Source organism: Ceratotherium simum, chromosome 34 (assembly GCF_057802395.1).
Source record: "Ceratotherium simum simum isolate JZ-2026a chromosome 34, ASM5780239v1, whole genome shotgun sequence".
In the NCBI taxonomy this organism is placed as follows: Eukaryota; Metazoa; Chordata; class Mammalia; order Perissodactyla; family Rhinocerotidae; genus Ceratotherium; species Ceratotherium simum.
Window position 1 is genome coordinate 11,116,516 of NC_141933.1, and position 24,543 is coordinate 11,141,058.

General features: G+C 40.7%; 1 protein-coding gene across 1 annotated transcript in view; it reads left to right on the forward strand.

Moving 5' to 3' along the window:
- Nucleotides 1-23,482, forward strand: part of LOC101396131 (mammaglobin-A-like) — a 58,943-nt gene extending 35,461 nt beyond the window's left edge. The window contains exons 3-4 of the mRNA XM_087423177.1: nt 23,244-23,325; nt 23,460-23,482. Of these exons, the coding sequence (XP_087279303.1) occupies nt 23,244-23,325; nt 23,460-23,482 (105 nt within the window). The remainder of the gene's footprint in view (nt 1-23,243; nt 23,326-23,459) is intronic.
- The last annotated feature ends 1,061 nt before the right edge of the window (nt 23,483-24,543 follow it).

Sequence of the window (24,543 nt, forward strand, 5' to 3'; positions counted from 1 at the left end):
TTTCTTTACTTCACATTAATTCATTTATTCAAGGATTATTTACTTTTCTTCTTCTCTGTGCCAGGCACTGTGGCAGGTAAAGATACGCAAAACTGGACACTGCCCTGAAATTAAGGAGCTAAATTCGAGGGGGATCCCATCAGTTAACTCATTATTCATTTGTGAAGCTACAAATTGTCTGAAATTGCAACAAAAAGAGATGCATGGTGCCAGCAATGTCTATAAATGGGAACTTTGATCAAGACATTGGAGAATGTGACACAGATGGATGGCATCAGGCCTCAGTGAGGATGAGAGGGCTAGAAACCAGACCTTGTGACCTGCCATGTGCCATGTGGGCAGGATCAGTGAAGCTCTCCAGATACAAATAGCCCTGGGCTCCCCAGGCTCCTGAGTTCAGCTCCTAAAAGCTTATCATTTGCTAAAGCTGAAAGCTCAAAGCAAATAAACCACCCTGAGGCTGTCTCTGTCTATCTTGCTAGTCATTCTGGCCCTTTGCTGCTATGAAGGTGAGTATCATTTCTAATCAGTCCAGCACCAGCCCTGGTAAGCAACCTTGTCTGAACTAGGTGAACTTAATTGGAGTATGGACAAATCAAAATGCAAACCTTTTTCTCTACCTGTGAACTAGACCCTCAAAAGCCCATGGTTCATTCTATCAAATCCCAATACTCTGAAACTTCTACAAAAAATCATTGCTGGCATATTTTAAGAGTTTTCCACCTGAAGCCTCACTCCTTATCTGTGATCTGTGTTTCAGAATCTGCATGACATAAGATTTGGATGTGAAGCATGGCTCTGCCACTGACCAGTGCTTTGACCTTGAGCAAAACGATTAATCTCTCCAAGTCTCCTCTTGTCACCGGGTTTTATAGCTACCAACAAGAGTAGCTATGACAGTGGAGTGGGATGGAGAGTGTCAGGAGTCCAGTTCTAGGTATCGAGCAGACATCTCGTAGTTATCAGATGTCCTCTTTCTAGAGATTTTTAGGTGCCTATTGAATCCACAGTTTTTTAAATCATAGATTCAGAATCATAAAATGTTACAGCTGGAATGGTTTTTGGAGAGTTCTCAGTTCAAGAAGAGGCAGTGCTCTCTGAATCTCTGAATAATAAATCTTCAAATGGGCTCTGTGAATAAGCAGCATTCAGTGTGTCTACAAGTGCTACTAGTTTTCCAGGCGTGCTACCAGGAATTGTAGTAGAACTAGTACAATCATTGGGGCTACAATTTCTATTTTTCTAGATTAATTCTAGAGATTTATTCAACAATACTTTTGCACGTTTTCCCTCTCGATACTGACCCAAGTCTTGTTGAGTCTTTCTCTTTCATCTGACTTTCTAAATGTTCTTCACTTTCCCTGTGTGACCTCTGATTTTACCCTCTCCAAATTCTCTGCATAGTTTGATGTTTGACCAGGGGTCAGATCAGAGCCTCGTAGGGCATGCCCCAGGATGCAGGGTGGTTGCAAAGACTCTGGGGAATGGAGAATCCAGACCAGGAAAAGTGGTTACCTCAAGTCTCAGCACAATTCCAGTGGGGTCAGGAATGAGCCATCCTTCCCACCTCTCACTCTCTCCAAGGAACTCTGTACATCGCTGCAGAATAAAAGAGCCAATCATAATTCTGTGTATAAGCTTCTAATGTGTTCAAACTGATTAGCTTTAATTTTTTGTAGCTTTTTATTTATGTCTGCGTCTAATGCCATAATCCTATTATTTAGTCTCAAAATAGCATCTTCCAATGTATAAATAGTTTACTTACTCATCTCCAGATTTCTTCTCCCTTCTCTGATCTCTGGTAAAATCTGCCTCTACCATTCACTTGAAAAAATTGATTAGTAAAGTCTCTTCTCCCCCAATACTCAAGACAAAATAAGGTATCACTGCCTTGACAGGCAAAACTGAATTTTTTTGAAATCTAGGAAGACTGAATTTCAGCAAATCAGGAGAGTCTTGGAAAGTTGTAGGTGTACTTTACAACACGTAAAAATTGAACCAGGCATCAGGACACCTGTTGTCCAGTCCTAGCTCTGCCACTTGCAGTGTCACCATGAGGAAATCATGACCCTGAGGGTCTGACACTGTTGTCAGCACACTGATGAGATGGGAACATAAAATCCCTGGGTTTCCTGTTCTAGTTCTAATATCAGAGCCATAGGAAACATCAACTTTCCTTATGTCAATTGTATTTCTTTTTCTTCTTCTCTAGCCAATGCAGTTGTCTGTACATCCATTCTTTCTGATTTCACATCCCTCTTCTTCTTTAATGAACCTCTCTATAAGTTATGACTTAAGAAATTTCCCACACCTCCAGAAGCTTATGAAGCCAAGTTGGAAGTGAAGAGATTCACAGATGAGATCTCCTTTGGGAGCAGATTGCAAATTTCAAAAGCACAGGTAATTTCTTTCTTCTTTGTGCATAGAGGCTTATGATCAGATGAACAGCCAGGAAGAAGGTCAGGGTGCTGCTCTTGGGGGGCACGGGTGGTGGAGGCACCTGTCTCACTGCTCACCTCTGATAGGGTGACCCATGGCCACAGGGTGGATGATAACATTACACCTGCTGAGCTATACCAAGACTGCAAGTAACGTCTGGGCATGTTCCTCCTTCTCAAGTCACCTCTCTGGGTGCCAGGCTCCCCATAGTGTCCTGAGGAGGAGGACACCTGGGGCCCCATGCAGTGATGTTGAAGGGCCAAAGCTTCCTCCCTGCCAGGGAACTTTCCTGAGGGTGAGTTCCCTCACCCAGTGGACACAGTCCCTGTGGAATCTCATGGGGAGTGTTGGGAATGTTCGATGAGGAGACATGCAGGGGGAGAGAACTAGCCCCTGCCCTCTGTCAGGATAGAGAGGGTGCTGGCTGGTTTCTCTGCCAGCTTCTGCAGAGTCCAGGCCCACTCCTTTCACCTCCATCCACTTTTCCACTCCTCACCTATGACTCTCCTCCTCATCATAGCCAGTGGGCAGAGACTCTCCTTGTTTGGTCTCCTGCAGCCACATGTGACGGTGAAACGCTTAAATTATGTCTTTATCCAGAATCAGATAGTTAAAGGTGTCTCAGCCCATCTACCACCAGGTTTTGGTCATGAGCTTCAGCTGCAAATGCCCATGGAAGCTAGATTCTCAGTGCTGAGAATTACATGTGCCATCAGGTTGAATTTTCACACCCTAGGGTGGGAATCTCCTGAAAGCGGTACTTCCCATGTCCTGTCCCTCCTCTCTCCTGATCTCTCAAGCCTCTGTCCCCTTTAGAGTGAAAAAGTAGAGTCCTCTGTCCTGCGACATCAGAAGAAAAAAATCACGGGCTCCGCTGTCCAACCCTTCACCCCCGGCTCCTTCCATAGAAACCTGAGTCCTACACTTGGGTCACCTGGGGGTTTATTTGCTGGACTATGGAAACGGTGTTTTCATGACATGCATGGTTGGTTGTAACTGTACCAGGTCTACTTAATTTACCTGCACACTGGGGTCCTGCCTGGTGTCTTCCATTTGTCTTTTGTTAGATGAAATTTCATTGATATCTTGGTGGGAACATTGGTGTGTGTTACTGTGTCGTCTCCAGGAGCAGCACGACTGACCTCCTCTTTCTTTCTTTCTTTTTCTATTTCAGGGGAAAGTAGTATTGAAGTGTGCTTACAATGCTGTATCAAATCATCTATAGCAGTACCTCTGTCTTACAATTGTCACCTGAACTTCACTGGAAAATGTGCAAGTTTCAACATCTTGCTTCAATAAATCACTTGCCCTGCACTTCTCTACTTGTCTTGTCATTATCCAACAGTCTCTGGCATCAAGTTGGGTTGGTTTTCATCATGAAGTAGCCATTGAGTGTTGTCAGTAGTAAATTTCAGAGACCCGACGTCCAGTTATCCACGGCAGCCTGAGGTGTAGGGATCACGGGAGGATATATTCAGTCACGATTCATCCTGCATTACTTTACAGATTTCCCATTTTTGTGGCCATGAGTGAAAATGAAGATTCAGGGTAAAAAGCAACTAAAATCTTCCTGCTACTCGTCCTGTATTGAGGGATCTTGTGGCCTAACTGCCTAGTCATGTGGTTTCCAACTAGCAGCGTCACTAATATTTTGTCCTCATCATAACCACAACCAACCTGCTTCCCCACACTGTGGTTTCAATCCTGTGGACTGTCCAGTGTAATTTGTTTTCACCAACCCCTCAATTTATAGTGAAAATCCAGGGTTCTATTTCATTTAACTCATTTTTAATTTGCATACTCACTCACATGGCTTATCGATATCTATGCCACTCATCAAGACCTCAAGCTAATACTTCCTCCCGCAAATTTTCCCGGATATCCAGAAACAAGTATCCAGCTGCCATCTGGACAACTCCATTCAGGCACTCCACAGTTATTTCTGAAGGAATATATAAAATTGAACTCACTGTGTGTCCACAACCTTCTCCTCTTCCACGTGTCCCCCATTCTGGCTAACGGACCCACCACCCAATGCGGCACCTGACTCAGAAAACTTGGATACATCATAGGCTCTGGGTTAGTTTCCAGTGGCTGTTGTAACACGCTACCACACACTTGGTGGCTTAAATCAACTTATTTTCTCAAAGTTTGGAGGACAAATATCCAAAATCTGTAACACTCTGCCAAAAGCATTGTGTCAGGAGGGTCACACTCTCTCTGAAGGTCTAGGTGGAAATCTATTCATGGCTGCATCCAGCTTTGATAGCTGACGGCATTCCTTGAGTTGTGCCCACATCACTCCAATCTCTGCCCCGTGAGTTCACACAGTATTTTCCTTTTCTGAGTGTGTAAAATCTTTCTCTGCCTCCTTCACACAAAATACATGGGATTGCATTTAGAGGACATCAGAAAATTTAGAATAATTTCCCCATCTCAAAATCTGTAACTTTATCACATCTGCAAAGTCCTTTTTCGCCAGGGAAGGATAGCGTTACAAGTTTCAGGGATAAGGATGTGGATATTTTTGGAGCTTGGTGAGCCTATTACAACTCATCTCCCTCCTGACATCTAAGAATCCACAAAGTTCTGCCCTATTCACTGCTACAGCATCACTTCTGAGCATCCCCTCCTTTCCATCCCCACAGCCATCATCAGTCCAGTCCTAGTCCTTCCTTGCTTGTGCACAAGTTTCCTAAATGGTCTGCTGGGCTCTGAGATAACTTCCTGCAGTACATCATCTTCATTGAGGCCAAAGTGACCCTTGTAAAATTAAAATGTAAATCTGATCTCATTTCTGTAACCCTGAACTACTAGTGGACACGTGTTTCTAAATGTTTTAATAAGATGACTTATTTTTAGTCTGAAATCTACACTAAAAATATACTAGGTGTATTTATACAAACTCTGACTGAGAAAATAGAACATAGTTATCTACTATTACCAATTATCAGCAGTGTTTTTACAATAAATGTGTATTTTTATTCACATCAGGAAATATGCACATTTAAGTCAGTCTCTATTTTGTGAAATACATTACATATTCAGTCTACATACTACGCTGGGTGGACACCAGGATTCATGGAGCTCTTGAAACACCCTGAGAAACCCAGATTGGAATCACCGCTGGAAGATCCAGTCCCACTGTTGGCGTTGCACACCAGGACTTCCAAGACACCATCCCTGGCCTTTCTGACCTCATCTCCCTGCTCACCAAGGATTCTGTGCTCAGCCCTAGTGGTCTACATGCCATTTGATTATGCATCACATTGAGTCACACCCATGCACCAGGCCTGTGGTGTCCCCTTTGCATCTGTATGTATCCTTCCCTGCACAGGACAGCTGACATCTTACCTGTAGGATATTTCACATCTCATCCTCTGTGAAGTCCTCTCTGAGTCCCATATCCCCAAATAAACTTTATACACAGAAAGACATTTTACAGTCAACAACACACACAGAGATACACATTTTTACACACATACCCACAGAGACACACAGATGCAGACAAACACACAGTCACAGACACACACACACACATGCACAAACACAGAGACACACTATCAGACTTGCACACAGACACAGACACACACACATACACACATGCACACACAGACACACACCTCCCTCTGTTATCACTTTGTCTTTCTGTGATATAATATTTATATCACAGAGTTGTTTTAAGAGCATATTGGTTAAGTTTATTCCTAGGTATTTTATTCTTTTTGTTGCAATTGTAAATGGGATGGTATTCTTAATTTCTCTTTCTGTTACTTTGTTGTTAGTGTACAGAAATGCAACTGATTTTTGTATGTTGATTTTGTACCCTGCAACTTTACCATATTCGTTTATTACTTCTAAAAGTTTTCTGGTGGATTCTTTAGGGTTTTCTATATATAAAATCATGTCATCTGCAAATAGTGACAGTTTCACTTCTTCCTTTCCAATTTGGATCCCTTTTATTTCTTTCTCTTGCCTGATTGCTCTGGCTAGGACTTCCAGTACTATGTTAAATAGCAGTGGTGACAGTGGGCATCCTTGTCTGGTTCCTGTTCTTAGAGGGATAGCTTTCAGTTTTTCACCATTGAGGATGATATTAGCTGTGGGTTTCTCATATATGGTCTTTATTATGTTGAGGTACTTTCCTTCTATCCCCATTTTATTCAGAGTTTTTATCATAAATGGATGCTGTATCTTGTCAAATGCTTTCTCTGCATCTATTGAGATGATCATGTGATTTTTGTTCTTCATTTTATTAATGTGGTGTATTACGTTGATTGATTTGCGAATGTTAAACCATCCCTGCATCTCTGGAATAAATCCCACTTGATCATGGTGTATAATCTTTTTAACGTATTGTTGTATGCGATTTGCTAGTATTTGTTGAGGATTTTTGCATCGATGTTCATCAGTGATATTGGCCTGTAATTTTCTTTTTTTGTGTTGTCCTTGTCTGGTTTTGGTATCAGGGTAATGTCAGCTTCGTAGAATGAGTTAGGGAGCTTCCCCCCCTCCTCAATTTTTTGGAAGAGTTTGAGAAGGATAGGTATTAATTCTTCTTTGAATGTTTGGTAGAATTCACCAGGGAAGCTGTCTGGTCCTGGACTTTTATTTTTGGGGACGTTTTTGATTACTGTTTCCATCTCCTTACTGGTGATTGGTCTATTCAAATTCTCTACTTCTTCTTGATCCAGTTTTGGAAGGTTGTATGATTCTAAGAATTTATCCATTTCTTCCAGATTGTCGAATTGGTTGGCATATAGCTTTTCATAGTATTCTCTTATAATCTTTTGTATTTCTGAGGTGTCTGTTGTAACCTCTCCTCTTTCATTTCTGATTTTACTTATTTGTGCCTTCTCTCTTTTTTTCTTGGTGAGTCTAGCTAAAAGTTTGTCAATTTTGTTGATCTTTTCAAAGAACCAGCTCTTGGTTTTATTAATTTTTTCTATTTTTTTTGGTCTCTATTTCATTAATTTCTGCTCTGATTTTTATTATTTCCCTTCTTCTACTGATTTTGGGCTTTGTTTGTTCTTCTTTTTCCAGTTCCTTTAGGTGCATTGTTAGATTGTTTATTTGAGATTTTTCTTGTTTGTTGAGATAGGCCTGTATCGCTATAAACTTCCCTCTTAGAACCGCTTTTGCTGTATCCCATAAATTCTGGCATGTCGTATTTTCATTTTCATTTGTCTCCAGGTATTTTTTGATTTCTTCTTTGATTTCTTCGTTAACCTAGTCGTTGTTCAGTAGCATTTTGTTTAATCTCCATGTATTTGTGGCTTTTCTGATTTTCTTCCTATAGTTGATTTCTAGGAAAACAGTACGGAGATTCCTCAAAAAAGCAAGGCTAGAACTACCATATGATCCAGCTATTCCACTGTTGGGTATTTATCCAAAGAACTTGAAAACACCAATTTGCAAAGGTACATGCACCCCTGTGTTCATTGCAGCATTATTCACAATAGCCAAGACTTGGAAGCAACCTAAGTGCCCGTCAAGGGACGAATGGATAAAGAAGATGTGGTATATATACACAATGGAATACTACTCAGCCATAAGAAACGATGAAATCCAGCCATTTGTGACAACATGGATGGACATTGAGGGTATAATGCAAAGTGAAATAAGTCAGAGGGAGAAGGTCAAATACCGTATGATTTCCTTCATTAAGTAGTAGATAATAACAACAATAAACAAACACATAGGGACAGAGATTGGATTGGTGGTTACCAGAGGGGAAGGGGGGAGGGAGGAGGGTGAAAGGGATAATTCAGTACATGTGTGTGGTGATGGGTTGTAATTAGTATTTTGGCGGTGAACATGATGTAATCTACGCAGAAATAGAAGTACAATGATGTACACCTGAAATTTTTACAATGTTATAAACCAATGTTACTGCAATAAACAAAAAATTAAAAAAAAAGAACATATTGAATAAATTAATAATATAAAAAATTCTATCAACAATTATTATAACTTCTAAAACACTAAGAGTTTACATGCATCGAACACCCCTGTTGTCTAGACATTATCCTGGAAGGTTTACCTCTTCTGTCTCATGTAGTCCTTACTATTCTCCAGGAAGGTAAAAGATGTCCCCACCACTGACTGTGGGAATGAAGACTGTCCTACACAGCGTTCCTCAATGCTGGCTCTGTGTTAGAATCAGCTGAGAGATTCCAAAAGCAAGTGATGCCCAGGCCCCAGTCCAGGAGAAACACACTGGTATCTCTGCAAACAGAACCCGTGCAGTCACCATTTTCTTACCTCAATCTCCTACAGGGGCAGCCACCAGATGAACAGGGAGGAGAACCAGATTCTCCACAATAGTTAAGAACCCCCAGCATCACCAAGGTGGTCACCTTTAGACCTTCCCTTGGCCACTTCTATAGTCCTTCACATCTGACAGTTACAGGTAGTTCGTGAGTTTCACTGTTATAAAGCCAATAAACCTAGGGTCTCATACAGGAGAATTTTCTTCATGAGCTGCTGTTTAAGAGTGTGAGGTGGGATAACGCAAGAATCCAAGGGCTGGGGTCAGGAGGAGAGACGCTTAGAGGTTTAGTTACTGTGTAAGGGGAACAGACTTTCTGTTTGGGATGATGGCATGCTTCTGGAAATGGGTAGTGGTGATGACATTGTGAATGTACTTAATACAACTGAATCGTCTACTTAAATATGGTTAAAATGGTAAATTTTGTGTTATTTGTGTTATACCGAACACACAAAGACTCCACAAGCTGAGCTCTCTGCAATGCATCAGAAAGATGATGTAATGGGAGCAGGGCCTATATTTCAACACCCTTGGACATGCTCTCCCAGAGCTGTTGGCACCTCAAAGTCTAATTATGTCTGGTGTCAACTCTGTTTGATTTGCCTCCTGGGTTTTTCTCTGTTGAAGATATGACTAATTTTAAAGAAACTCTGGTTCAAACTGACAAATTGAGTTTAACCAAGTACAAAGGATTGACTCATGCAGAGTCCTGACTTTATCCCTCGAGGCCTCTCGTTCTTCCCCTCGAACAAGTCCTGTCATGCTCTGTCTGGGCTCTCCTCCTCAAGTGTCTTCTCCCTGCAGCCATCTCACTCTCTATGACAAGGTCAACATTCTGAACACAAAGCTCTGATTTTGTCACAAGCTCACTTAAAGCAAATATTCAATGGCTCTCCATTTCCTGCGAAGGGAAGCTCAATTTTCCATTCAGAAATTAGGATACTCAGGCCTGTATAGTAATGAAGACTGCCTCCTTTACTTCTGCGTTTTCTCTCCCAGCTACTAAACATAGTTTCTGACATTGTCAGGGCATAAGAAAAAGGAGAGACACAGGAAGACAAGAAAGTTCTGGATTGACTCATATTTCTTTAGAATTGGTCCAGGTTCTCTGAGCCAGACGGATGCTTTCTCTTATGGGAAACCTTCATGGGACTCCAGAAGCCCAGATTACTAAGATCTCTTATCTCATTAAGGCTTAATAAACATTTATAGTACAAAAAAGAGCTCTTAAAAATTAGAAATATGGCACCTGGACAAAATAATAAAGAAGTTGGAAGATAAAGTAAAATAGCTGAAAAAAATGTAGTGTGTATGTAGTGGAAAAGATAGAAAAATATGATAAGAAGAAAAGAATTTCAAATCCTCCATCCAGGATGTCCAACTAATAGGATTATAGTATGAGAGAAATCATGGTGAGAAGTAAACCCACAAAGAAATACCCAAGAATATTCCATAGAAATGAAGAATATGAAATTGAATAGGCCACTCACTCCCCACATCAAAGCATGTTTTTGTGACTTTTTAGAACATCACCCTAAAGAAAGGATTTTCTTTCAGAAAGAAGCACCAGGTCATGTCCAAGGATGGGAAATAAAAATCAAATCAACACAAGACTGGAAGACACGGGAATAATACTAAAAATTCAGAGGCTCCAACCTATAGTTGCATACAAATATAATTCTATTCAGTCAACTATCATTTAAGAATGAAGACAAATAAAGATACTACAGAAGTGCAAATCTTCAAAAGTTTTATGTCCAATGAGCTTTTTCTCAGATGATGTCAGAGGATATGTATTATCAGAAAGAAAGAGTAGACGAAGAAAGATAAGGCATGGAGTCCAAAACACAGGATATAACATGTTTTGTTATGGATAAATCAGGAGAGAACCATAAAAAGCACTATTTAGAACATATCAATATCAGGCGACACAGTGAAAGAGGTTGTAGGTGAGTGTGAGACAACATGGTGTGGAAGGGAATGGACAGGGGTCTAGTGCTCTCATTGGAGCTGTTTTCCAAGATTTTCCTTTTTGAACAATGCTCTTATATCCCTTATTTTTAAATAAAAATTTTGAAAATATTGGAAGTTATAAGACAGTTGAAAAGGAAGGACAGGATAGAAGAAAAAGGACAGAAAAGTGGGCAGGAGAAAATTTGGCAGAAAATGGGTTATGATGCTGCAAATTATCTGAGGTTAACTTGGAATGTACACTCCATCTAACTTAGGAGAAACCTGATGCATTTTATTGAAAGAGTCAATAGATTTCCTTTAGGAATTAATTATCTTGTTAAATGACGAGACGTGAGACATAAGAATGAAGAAAGATACGGAGTACATCACTGAGAATGAGATTCTACCATAGAAATTAAAGGCCTATAGAAATTCAAGGAAGAACAAAGCGCTTACAGGCTATGCGTTCTCCAGGAAGGAAGACTTTGTGAGGAGGTGATGACTCAGTTGGATCTTGAAGGACAAAGTGGATGAGGACGACAGAACAGCAAAAATGTAGCAAGCATCCAGGCAGAGGCATGGCCATGAAACTGAGCCCCGCACACTAGAGGATACAGATGCCCACATTCCTGCCGGCATCTGTCTGCACTGGAGCTTCACTCACTCTCCACCGGGTGTGAGGCTACCTAGTACTACTGACCTTTCACCACAAGGGCAAATGCTTTTAGATATTTCTCTATGACAGGGTTTCTCAACCATGGCTTTACTGACTTCAGAGGCTGAAGAATTCCTCTTTGAATGGATGTCCTGAGCGTCACAGGTTGTTTAGAAGCCTCCCTGGTCTCTATCCACTTGATGCCAACAGCAAACCACCCACCCTGTGGGGACACCGCAAACATCCTTAGACCCTGACAATGTCCACAGGGGTGGGTAGGAGGAGGGAGTAAATGAGGCCCAGATGAGAATCACTGCTCTGGCAGAGGAAATACTTTATTTCACATCCCCCACATGCCCCCTGTAACTCCCCTAAGCACCAGAGGTTCACAAATCTGGATGCCGATGGTTAGCAAGAAAATGTGGGCATGCAGTAGAGGGAAAATACTAACAAATAGAGAAGATATTGATGTAGTTACCTAATGAACTGATGAAGTGTCACACGTATGGGGGATTAAATATATAAGCACATATTTTGTGGAAATGACAAGTTGTATAAAGCTCAGGATTTTGGTGAATGAGCCAAGGAGAATTACTCAGGGATGACACCTGATCCTTGCTCACCTTCCAAATCCAGCTGATGTCTGGTTTTAGCATTGGGTTTGATCCCTGCCTTTACTAAAGATTCAAATTTATGGGGCCAGCCCGGTGGCGAAAGCAGTTAAGTGCCCGCGCTCGGCTTCCGTGGCCCGGGGTTCGCAGGTTCGGATCCCGGGCGCACACCAACACACTGCTTGGTAACACATGCTGTGGCGGCGTCCTATATAAAGTAGAGGGAGATGGGCACGGATATTAGCTCAGGGCCACTCTTCCTTAAAAAAGGGGGAGGATTGGCATCTGATGTTAGCTCAGGGCTAGTCCTCCTCACACACACACACACAAAATTAAATGAGCTTCTCTTTCTAAATAGATAAAATAATAAAATGTGAAATATAATCAAAAGTCTTTGTAAAAATTTGAAATCTGTCCTCAGAAGCAGTTATACAACAATTAATTAAGCAACTACATGTTGACTATTGTCACACAAAGACCAGAGGTGCACAAGCCATGCCCTCAAGCAGCGTGAACAGGGAGGAAAGGGCCATAGAGTCAGGGTTTTAGAGATGTCAGGAGAGAGCTGTATACAAAGAGAGATCCTCAGAGATTCAGGGGCCATGAAATGCCACAAGAAGTGGGCTTTGATGCGGCATGGAGAATGAATAAGGAGTTTCAATTCAGTGGGGCTGAGTCAAGGACAGCGGGAGAGGGGAGTTCACAGGGAGCAAAGGCCTCAAGCAGAAAACTGTGGGGCCTGCACAGAAATCAACCAGGAGTTCAAATAGCGCAGTTGTGGGAGTCAAGGTCAAAAGGATCCATCTGAGACATAACGTGAAGATCTATAAGGCTCAAACTCAAGAGGTCAATAGTGTTGGAAGCTGTTTCTCAAATCAGAACACCTGGTTCCTTATCCAGGCTCTGCTACCCACTAGCTGTGTGCCCTTTGTCAACTTACTTGACCTCTCTTGTCTCATTGTCTGCAGCTGGGGAGAAATATGCCCACCTCATAGGGAGAGTGACCGCACATCTCATTTTGCGCGGGAGAATCCTGGTTTGTGTTGCTGTCCCAGCATTCCGTCCATTTAGTTTCTTCTTTCACTCTCCAGAATACCCCAGTTTGGCCAATAAGTTTCTCATCACCCTACTCATTGGATTGTTGTTGTGAAGATTAAAAGAAGTTTTCACCAGTGGCCTGCATAGAGTAAGTTCTATGTAATTGTTTGCACCTCACGTTTTATTGAATTTTGAAAACAAGTAATCATGCATTAGTGCTGGCTATTGAGAAGATGACTAGGCCAACAGAATGTAGACTACATTTGAGAAGAAGTGATAGGTAAATTATATCTCAATAAGACTCTTTTAAGAAGGAGTCAGAAAAATATCAAGTAAGCATGAATCAAATACAGTGCTTTATTTTCAAACTTAGGACTTTGACCTCAGATCTGAATATGATAATCTCTAGATCTTTTAAGAATGTAAAGTAGAAGCAGAATCTTCAGTGGCCTATAAAGTCCCAGTAGCCCTTCAAGGTTTATCATAACACCTTTCCAATTTTTATAAAATTAATCCCTGGCAGTTGACATGTAGATAACACCTACTCTGTGCCCAGCCCTGTTCTGAAGACTTTCATTTTGTAACTCATTCTAACCTCACGACAATCGTAGGACTGTTCCCAATGTACAGAGAGACACAGCTGTGAAATCTCCACACCAGGCTGGGAGCAAGGCAAGGGAGGCACCTGGTCTAGGAATGGCCTGGATACCATGAACAATGGACTCTTCACTGCCATCAAGATATCTTAGGGAACAGAGCTTTTCCTACAATTTCTGTCCTAAATAAATACCTCTCCACCCATGGTCTAGACTTTGGCATGATATTAAGGAAGAAGAGGTTCACCTCCAAAGAACATGCTTGAGATTAATGCCCCAACAGCCCTAGAGGTGAGGGGCAGAACCAGTTTTGCAGAATGAGTGAAAAAAAGAAATGTAGCAGCTCTTACCCCAAATACTGTATGGCTGATATCAGTAACTTACATTAAAAACACTTAAAGATTATCTCAGTTTCAAAATAACTCTTTTGTAGGCTTTTGTGCCAGTGTATGAGTCACTGAGAAATAATGGTTCTCACTGAATGTTGTTGTTTTATTAAGGATGACAAGGCCTCAAATGACCAAAATATTAGTGTGAGTTTATCTTAGGGCTGCTATGAGCCTGAGGACAGGCCAAATATAATTCTTTCTTACTGCATACTTCATCTCTCCCCCAAGAAACTAGGTCATTCCAGGTAGAATCTGAATAACTTAAATTTGCTCCATGGTTTGTCATACTAGATGATCAATAAATATCCCACAAACACTGAAACTGAAGGCCATTTCACTCCTTAGTTGCTGAACTTAATTTGGGAACCTGAGTCAATGTTCGTTTTAGGAAGAGAAAAAATCAAGCCAACAACACAAGCATACTAACTTTTTGGTTACTCCTATATCTCCCTGTAAATGCTGGTTTGCAAAAGAGTTTTTTCTGGGCCATGTTATTGTTATTTGAGTCACCTGAGAATGATTATCCTCAGTTGAATGGAGAAAACATGGAGATAAAGAAAACACACCTCTGTATTGATGTGGGTGGGAATTTTTTTTTTCTGCTGCGTAAGGAACCTCTGAAGTGTCCAGTGTCCCACCAGGTGACAAGGCAGGTACTGAACAACTGGGTCCCCAGGCAGAGTCCCCATTAAGTCCTAGTGAAAGAAACCTTATCCTATTCCATTATTAAAGTTCTTCACTTGCCTTAGGAATGAAAATCACCAGCAAATGTCAGCTGTGTGAAAGTACACACGTGAGAACATCACCTTCTATGTTTCTAGCATCTTGCCAAATCAATTTTGTTCTTGGTAAGGTATGCTCTGGTGAAGATGGAAAGATATGAGTTCTAAATAATCTGGACAGCAAATAATGCATCACAGGTAATTAACTATTGACTCATCTCTCTGGCTTTCTGATCCATTTCTTTTTTTTTAACCTAAGCCAACTTTCTATCTCTTGTTCCTCTAACCTTCATATCATCCCTGCTTAAACTGATGTGACTTTTCTATCCTATGAGTCTGTCCTGTCCCTCTCTTGACATGAAGAGGCACTCTTTCCCTCACTTGCCAAGTACCATCTGCTCTAAGGCCACTATACTTGCTGTTCCTCTGCCTAGAACACTCTTCCCTAGCTCTTCCCCAGGACATCATTGTCTACTCGTCCAAGCTTAAAAGTCTCTCCTCCTATAGCTTTGCCTGAACCTCTGCACAGGACACTGCCCCTGGGGGATGTGTTGTTGTTCTTCACACAGTCACTGTCCGATGTCACTCACTCGATTGTAGGCTTGTTTGTTGCCTCCCTGGTAAGAGGTGAGCTCCACAGAGCCAGGTCCTCCTCTAACGTGTTCCTACAACTCAAGATGTGGCACAGAGCACAGAGCCCAGTCATAGGAGAAGCTCATGGTTACTGTTGAACCATGGATGGGTGGGGTGGATGGCTGGATGGATGGATTGATGGATGGATGAAATCTCTCATTTATTCATGACTACTCTGATTTAAGCCCTGTAATAGGCTCTTTACATAGAATGTCATTACAAAACCAGGCACAGAATCATTTATGCCTATTGTAGAAATGAGGAATGACCAGCACTTTAACTCGCCCAAGGACACTTCATGATTAGGTGTTGCATCCAAGATTCAAACCCACACCTGCATAAGCACAGATCTCATCACCATTCTACCATTCAGCACTGCCTCCCCTAAGCAATCAGTTATTATACTTCTTCCTATCATCTTTCAATTAGTAGAAGAAAAACCTTAAAAAACTAACAAAAACTGAAAGAAAATTAATTCATAGATTTATAATAGAATGAATTTATTAAATTGAGTTAACTAAGTGAGAGGATTGATGTCAGCATCATGGCAGAGTGATGCTTAGTCTCTCCTCGCTAAGATACAATGAAAAGGACATTCATAAACCAACAGAGGACATTCACACAACACAATAGACACCTCAGAGATCCACACAGCCATACATCTGAAGGTGTGTGTGCTGGACTCCCCTGGAGGCAGCAGAAGGAGGTAAACAGATCTCCTCTCCTGAGCAGCAGCAATCTAGGTTATAGGATTTCACACAGCAGCTGGCACATGACTCTGAGAGGGGAAGGGGGAAAAGGCAGCCCTCTACTGGAATGCTCATGCTCTCAGAGTTGCCTCCCAGCCTGTGGGAACCAAGGAGGTGAAGCAATCATGGGGGCAGCCACACTGAGCTAAGCAGCCCAGGTGAGAAGAGAGTGAGTGCAGAGTGCGAGTACATGGTATCATGCACAAGAAAGAAAGCGCCCCTTCCCCCACGCCTGCCTGGCTCACCAGCTTGGCCAGTAGGCCTGAGTGGTGGATCCCTGCCGGAGCACCTGTTTATGTGTGTAAACCAGCAGTGGCCAGCAGGCAAAGGCAGATGAGCCCTGCTCACACAGCTTTCAACAGACAAGTACCTCTGCCAGGGGTCACGACAGGCTCAGAAAACACAGCTCCTGCACCACCCCCCGGTGGTGGCAGGTGGAATCTGTGATCAGATACTACCACTATGCAAAGGCAAAAGTCCACCCCATCAAATAGCATGAAGAAGTATATTTACACTCCAGACTAGAAGGAAAATGACAAGTACTCAGAAATCAATCCTGAAGTCACAGAAATTTACAATCTAAATGACAGAGAATTTGAAATAGTTGTCATAAAGAAACTCAATGAGTTACAAGAAAACTCAGAAAGACAGGTCATTGATCTCAGAAATAAAATTAATGAACAGAGGGAATTCTTCACAAAAGAGATGGAAACTATGAAAGAAAATCAGAAATGTTTGAGATGAAAAACACAGTGAATGAGATAAAGAAAAATCTGGAATCCTTAAAAACCAGATCTGATATTATGGAGGACAGAATTAGTAACATAGAGGACAGAAATACAGAAAGGAGGAGAGAGAACTCAGACTAAAAATGACGAAAATGAAGAACTAAAACCAAGACTAAAGTGAAGAACTTCTCTGAGAAATATCCAACTCAACTAGGAAATGCAACATAAGGATTATAGGTATTGCAGAGGGAGAAGAGAGGGAGAAAGGAGCAGAGAGCTTGTTCAAAGAAATAATAGCTAAGAACTTCCCAAGCCTGGCGAAGGAGCTGGAATTACAAGTAAATGATGCTAATAGAACTCCTAATTACATCCATGTAAAAAGACCTTCTCCTAAGCATGTATTAGTAAAACTGGCAATGTCAATGACAAAGAAAAAATATTAAGGGCAATAAGGCAGAAGATAATAACCTACAAAGGAACCCCTATCTGGCTTTCAGTGGATTTCTCAGCAGAAATGTTATAGGCTAGGAGAGAATGGAATGATATATTCAAAATTCTGAAAAACAAAACCTTTCAACCAAGAAAACTCTATCCAATGAAACTATCCTTCAGATACAATGGAGAAGTAAAACCTTTCCCAGATAAACAAAAGCTGAGGGAGTTCATTGCCATGAGAACCCCCCCTACAAGATTTGATCAAGAAAGCCCTCATACATGAAAAAAAAGAGAAAGGGTTCACAAAGCCTTGAGCAGGGAGATAAATAGACAAAATCAGAAAATTGCAGCTCTCTATCTATCAGAACAGGTTAGTAAACACTTAACTATAACATTAAAGATAAAGGGAAGTAAAGCATCAAAAATAACTATAATCACTTCATTTTAATCACAAACTCACAACACAAAACAGAATAAGTTGTGACAACAGTAACTTAGGGAAGAGGAAGGGGATGGAAACTGCTTAAAATAAGGAAATAAGAGGCTATCAGAAAATGGACTATCTCGTTTATGAGTTCTTTTACACAAACCTCATGGTAACCACTAAACAAAAAATCAGAACAGAGACACAAATGATAAGCAATGAGAAAAACCATCGTAGAGAAACACCAAACTGAATTGGCAGTCAGAAATACACAGGACGAGGGCCGGCTCCGTGGCTTAGCGGTTAAGTGCGCGCGCTCTGATGCTGGCAGCCCGGGTTCGGATCCAGGGAGCGCCCCGAGGCACCACTTCTCCGTCCAACGCGAGGCCGAGTCCCACGTACAGCAACTAGAAGGATGTGAACCTATGACGTACAACTATCTACTGGGGCTTTGGGGGGAAAAAAACTGAATAAATAAAATCTTTTAAAAAAAAAAAAAAGAAATACACAGGACGAGAAAGAAGAGAAATACAGAACAACCTGAAAACAAGTGATTAAATGACACTATTAAGCCATCATATATCAATAATCACTCTAAATGTAAACGGATTGAATTCTCCAATCAAAAGACACAGAGTGAGGGGCCAGCCCAGTGGCATAGTGCTTAAGTCTGCACACTCCCCTTCAGTGGCCCAGGGTTCACAGGTTCAGATCCTGGGTGAAGACCTATGCACTACTCATCAAGCCATGATGGGGCAGGCTTCCCACATATAAAGGAGAGGAAGATGGTCATGGATGTTAGCCCAGGGCCAATCTTCCTCAGCAAAAAGAGGAGGATTGGCAACAAATGTTAACCCAGGGATAATCTTCCTCACCAAAAAAAAAAAAAAACAGAGTGGCTGGATGGATTAAAAAAGAAGATCCAACAATATGTTGCCTCCAAGAAACACATCTCAGCTGTAAAGAAAAACACAGGCTCAGAGTGAAGGGATGGAAGATGATAATCCAAGCTAACGACAAACAAAAGAAAGCAGATGTTGCCATGCTTATATAGGACAAAGTAGACTTCAAGATAAATAAGGCAATGAGAGACAGAGGGGCAGTATATAATTATAAAAGAGTCACTCCACCAAGAGGACATAACACTTACACACATGTACCCATCTAACATAGGAGCACCAAAGTACATAAAGCAACTATTAATCTAAAAGGAGAAATTAACAGCAACACAATAATTGTAGAGATCCTCAGCACTCCACTGACATCAATGGAGAGATCATCCAGAAAGAAAGTCAACAGGGAAATAGCGGAATTAAATGAAAAACTAGTCCAGATGGACTGATTAGATAAATATAGAACAGTCCATCCAAAATAACAGAATACACATTCTTCTCAAGTTCACAGGGAACATTCTCAAAGACAGACCATATGTGGGGAAACAAGGCAAGCCTCAATAAATTTAAGAAGTTTGAAATCTTATCAAGCATCTTTTCTGACCATAATGCTATAAAACTGGATATTAACAAGAAAAAAGCTGGAAATATGACAAACACAGGAAGACTAAACAACATGCTACTGAACAACCAATGAATCAACAAAGAAATTAAAGGAGAAATCAAAAAATATCTGGAGACAAATGAAAACGAAAATACACTCTACCAACTCATATGGGATGCAGCAAAAGCAGACCTAAGAGGGAAATTCATAGCCATACAGACCCACCTTAACAAACAAGAAAAATCTCAAATAAGTGATGTTAAACTACACCTAAGAGAACTAGAAAAAGAAGAACAAACAAAGCCCAAAGTCATAAGAAGGAGGGAAATAATAAAAATTAGAGTAGAAATAAATGAAACTGAAACCAAAAAAAAAACAGTAGAAAGGATCAATGAAACTAAGAGCTGGTTCTTTGAGAAGATAAACAAAATTGACAAACCCCATAGCCAGACTCACTAAGGAAAAAAGAGAGAAGGATTAAATTAATAAAATTAGAAATGAAAGAGGAGAAATTACAACAGATATCACAGAAATACAAAGGATTATAAGAGAATAATATGAAAAACTATATGCCAACAAATTGTACAATCTAGAAGACTGATACAACCTCCCAAAACTGAATCAAGAAGAAATCGAGAGTCTGAATAGACCAATCACAAGTAGAAAGATTGAACAGTAATGAAAAACCTCCCAAAAAATGAAAGTTCAGGACAAGATGGCTTCTCTGGAGAATTCTACCAAACATTCAAAGAAGATTTAATACCTATCCTCCTCAAACTATTCCAAAAAAATTGGAGACGATGGAACACTTCCTAACTTATTCTATGAGGCCAACATCACCCTGATCCCAAAGCCAGACAAGGACAACACAAAGAAGGAAAATTACAGGTCAATATCACTGATGAACATAGATGCAAAAATCCTCAACAAAATATTGGCATACCAAATACAGCAATACATTAAAAGGGTCATACACCATGAGCAAGTGGGATTTATACCAGGGAGACAGTGATGGTTCAACATCTGCAAATCAATCAATGTGATATACCACATTAACAAAATGAGGAATAAAAACCACATGATCATCTCAATAGACATAGAGAAAGCATTTGACAAGATCTAGCATCCATTTGTGATAAAAACTCTCAATAAAATGGGTATAAAAGGAAAGTACTTCAACATAATAAAGGCCATATATGACAAACCCACAGCCAACATCATACTTAATGGCAAAAAACTGAAAGCCATCCCTTTGAGAACAGGAACAAGACAAGTGTGCCCACTCTTGCCACTCTTATTCAACATAGTACTGGAGTTTTAGCCGGATCAGTTATGCAATAAAAAGAAATAAAAGGTATCCAAGTTGGCAAGGAAGAAGCAAAACTCTGGCTGTTTGCAGACAACATGATTGTATATGTAGGAAACCCTAAAGAATCCATTGGAAAACTATTAGATATAAACCACTACAGCAAAGTTGCAGGGTACAAAATCAACTTACAAAATCAGTTGCATTTCTATACTTTAATAACAAACTAACAGAGAGAGCACTGAAGAATACAATCCCATTTACAATCACGACAAAAAGAATAAAATAAAATCTAGGAAGAAATTTATTTAAGGAAGTGACAGACCTATACAATGAAAACTATAAGACATTATTGAAAGAAATCAAGGATGACATAAAGAAATGGAATGATATTTCATGCACATGGATTGGAAGAATAAACATAGTTAAAATGTCCATACTTCCTAAAGCAATCTACAGATTCAACCCAACCCCAATCAGAATCCCAATGACATTCTTCGCAGAAATACAACAAAGAATCCTAAAATTCATATGGGGCAATAAAGGATCTCAAATAGATAAAGCAATCCTGAGAAAAAAGAACAAAGCTGGAGGCATCACAATCCTTGACATCAAAATATACTACACAGCTATAGTAATCAAAACAGCACGGTACTGGTACAAAAACAGATCCACAGATCAATGCAGCACAATTGAGAGCCCGGAAATAAAATCACACCTCTATGGACAGCTAATCTTCTAGAAAGGAGCCAAGAACATACAATGGAGAAAGGAAATTCTCTTTAATAAATGGTGTTCGGAAAACTGGACAGCCACATGCAAAAGAATGAAAGTAGACCATTATTTTTCACCATACACAAAAATTAACTCAAATGGATTAAAGACTTGAAGGTAAGACGTGAAACCATAAAAGCCTTAGAAGAAAATATATACAGTACACTCTTTGACATCAGTCTTAGAAGCATCCTTTCAAATACTGTGTCTACTCAGGCCAGGGAAAGAAAAGAAAAAATAAACAAATGGGGCTTTATCAGACTAAAGAGCTTCTGCAAGCCAAAGGAAACCAGGAGCAAAATGAAAAGACAGCCCACCAACTGGGAGAAAATATTTGCAAATCATATATCCGAGAAGAGGTTCATCCAACACAACAAAAAAAAGACAACCTGATCAAAAAATGGGCAGAAGATATGAACAGACATTTTTCCAACGAGGATATACAGATGGCCAACAGGCACAGGAAAAGATGTTTGACATCATTAATCATTAGGAAATGCAAATCAAAACTGCAATGAGATATCACCTTACACCTGTTAGAATGGCTATAATTATCAAGACAAACATTAACAAGTTTTGGAGAGGATGTGGAGAAAGGGGAACATTTATACACTGCTGGTGGGAATGCAAACGGGTACAGCCACTATGGGAAACAGTATGGAGATTTCTCAAAAAATTAAAAATAGAAATACTATACAACCCAGCTATCCCACTACTGCGTATTTATCAAAAGAACTTGAAATCAACAATTCAAAGAGACTTATGCACCCCTATGTTCATTGCAGCATTACTCACAATAGCCAAGATGTGGAAGCAATCCAAATGCTCATCGACTGATGACTAGATAAAGAAGATGTGGTACATATATACAGTGGAATACTACTCAGCCATAATAAAAGACAAAATTGTCCCATTTACAACAGCATGGATAGACCTTGAGGGTATTATGTTAAGTGAAATAAGCCAAATAGAGAAAGACAAACACCAGATGATTTCACTCATATGTGGAAGATAAACAAACACATGCACAAAGAGAACAGATTAGTGGTTACCAGAGGGGAAGGAGGGGTGGTTGGCATAAGGGGTAAAGGGCCATATATATATGGTGACTTATAAATAATAAGGTATAACTCAATTTTCACGGTTATAAACTATTGTGACCTCAATAAAATAACTAAAAAAAAAAGAAAGAAAAAAGGCTAATAGGTGCTGTATCTGAGAATCAAAACTCCGTTTTCTGATTCTGAAAGTTTTGCACTTAATATCATTTAAGGAAGTCTTTTACCACTTCCTCTTTATAAAGCCCCCACATTAAAAAGAAAACACTAAAAGAAAATTAATAAACACTAAAAGAAAATTAATTCATGGATTTATAATAGAATGAATTCATGAAATTGAGTTAAGTCAGATATTCTTTGTAAAAACAACATTCAGAGAAGATGAGACATTAATATTTCCCAAATTTCAACGACCTGAGTGAAAAAGTGTCTATAGGCGATGGAAGTCTGCCACTGGGAGGAGGTATATGATATTGCCCCAAACCCAGGTGTTTGGTAAACCAGCAGGAACAGAGATACAGGATATGAAGCTGTTTGTACCTTAAAGAAGAAGGAGAAGGAGAAGAGAAAGGAGAGGAGGAAGAAGAGGAGAGACATGAGGAGGAGATATTGATGACCACAATAATAATAAAAAGCACAAGATGATAACAGGCTCACAATGGTGTCATTAGCTTTATTATTTAGAAAGCACTTTTAAATTAATTTTACCTAAAGTCTTGTATCATTATTGCAGTTCCAGAATTTTTTGGGATCCAGAAAGCCCTGCTTCCTTGGTTTCTACAAACAGAGCTCAGGCTGGCTGGGTTCTGTCTGATTCTTGCTTCGTTTCCTGGTCCGGTGTCAGGTTTATCCCGTGACTCATTCCCTCATTAATGGGAGGGATTAAGGTGGCACCTAGAAGAATAAAAGGAGGAGTTCTAGGTGCTCCTCTCCAGAGTGAGCCCTTTCATCCCTGCCCCATCAAGGACCAGCCAACAACAGCTGCCTCCACCGTGAAGCTGGTGACGGTCCTCATGCTGGTGGCCCTCCCCCTCTACTGCTATGCAGGTGAGTACTGACAGGGAGGGCAGGCCTTGGGCTAAAAGTTGTTGTCAGGGCCCCTGTGGAAGAATTCCTGGTCCCCAAATCCCTGTATAGGACATCTCATTTCTCCAGTGCCCTCCTTTTTCTTGGTTTCATAGTGTTTGGCTTCTCTGTGCTGTGAAGGCAGGAAGTGGGGGGAGGCAGATGTTTTAGGGCTTAAAGGAAATCCCAGATGCTGAGTTTACTCTCCTAGAATTAAGAATTCAAGACCATTTTCCATAATCTCTCTGAATGTATGTGTCTTCTGGGATGTAAGAAGATGCAAAACGTAGATACACCCAAAAAGGAGTCCATACCTCCATAACTGAGCTCACTTTTGTTTTTGTTTTTGTTTTTTGTTTTTTGTGTGTGGGGAAGATCAGCCCTGCGCTAACATCCATGCTAATCCTCTTCTCTTTTTTTTTGCTGAGGAAGACAGGCTCTGAGCTAGCATCTATTGCCAATCCTCCTCCTTTTTTTTCCCCAAAACCCCCGTAGATAGTTGTATGTCGTAGTTGCACATCCTTCTAGTTGCTGTATCTGGGACGCCGCCTCAGCATGGCTGGAGAAGCGGTGCCTCGGTGCACGCCTGGATCCGAAACCGAGCCGCCAGTAGCGGAGCATGCACACTTAACCGCTAAGCCACGGGGCCGGCCCTGAGCTCACTTTTGCATGCTTTCATCCAAGGTTCTGGCTGCCCAGTTCTCGAGGATGTGGTTGAAAAGACAATTGATCCTGCAGTGTCCACGACTGAGTATCTAGCAGTTGTTGAAGAGTTCTTATTGAATAAATTCACTGCAGACTGTAGTTGAATTGAAGCAGTGTTTTCTCAACCAGTCAAATGAAACTCTGAACAATGTCAGAGTGGTGGTGGTAATGTTTTTTTCCTTAAGTGCTTTGAAACCACTGGACAGGGAGAAGCAGGCTGTAAGTTTGTCACCAATTATGCCAAAGCAACGGTGAACATGCCTTATTTTATTTCGGTGAATTTAACTGTGGGTGAGTGTGAATACTTTGACATGAAGAAAGCCATCAAGGCCCCAGTGCTGATTAGCCTCTTCACTTTGTGGAATCTTTAATGAATGATAAATGAAAAAGACAAAAGTGGGAAACAATGCTCAGGTGAAGGCTTACCTACACCTCAGATTTCCAGTACACACAGATGCCCATGCACACACACATACACAGGAACACAGTGCACAC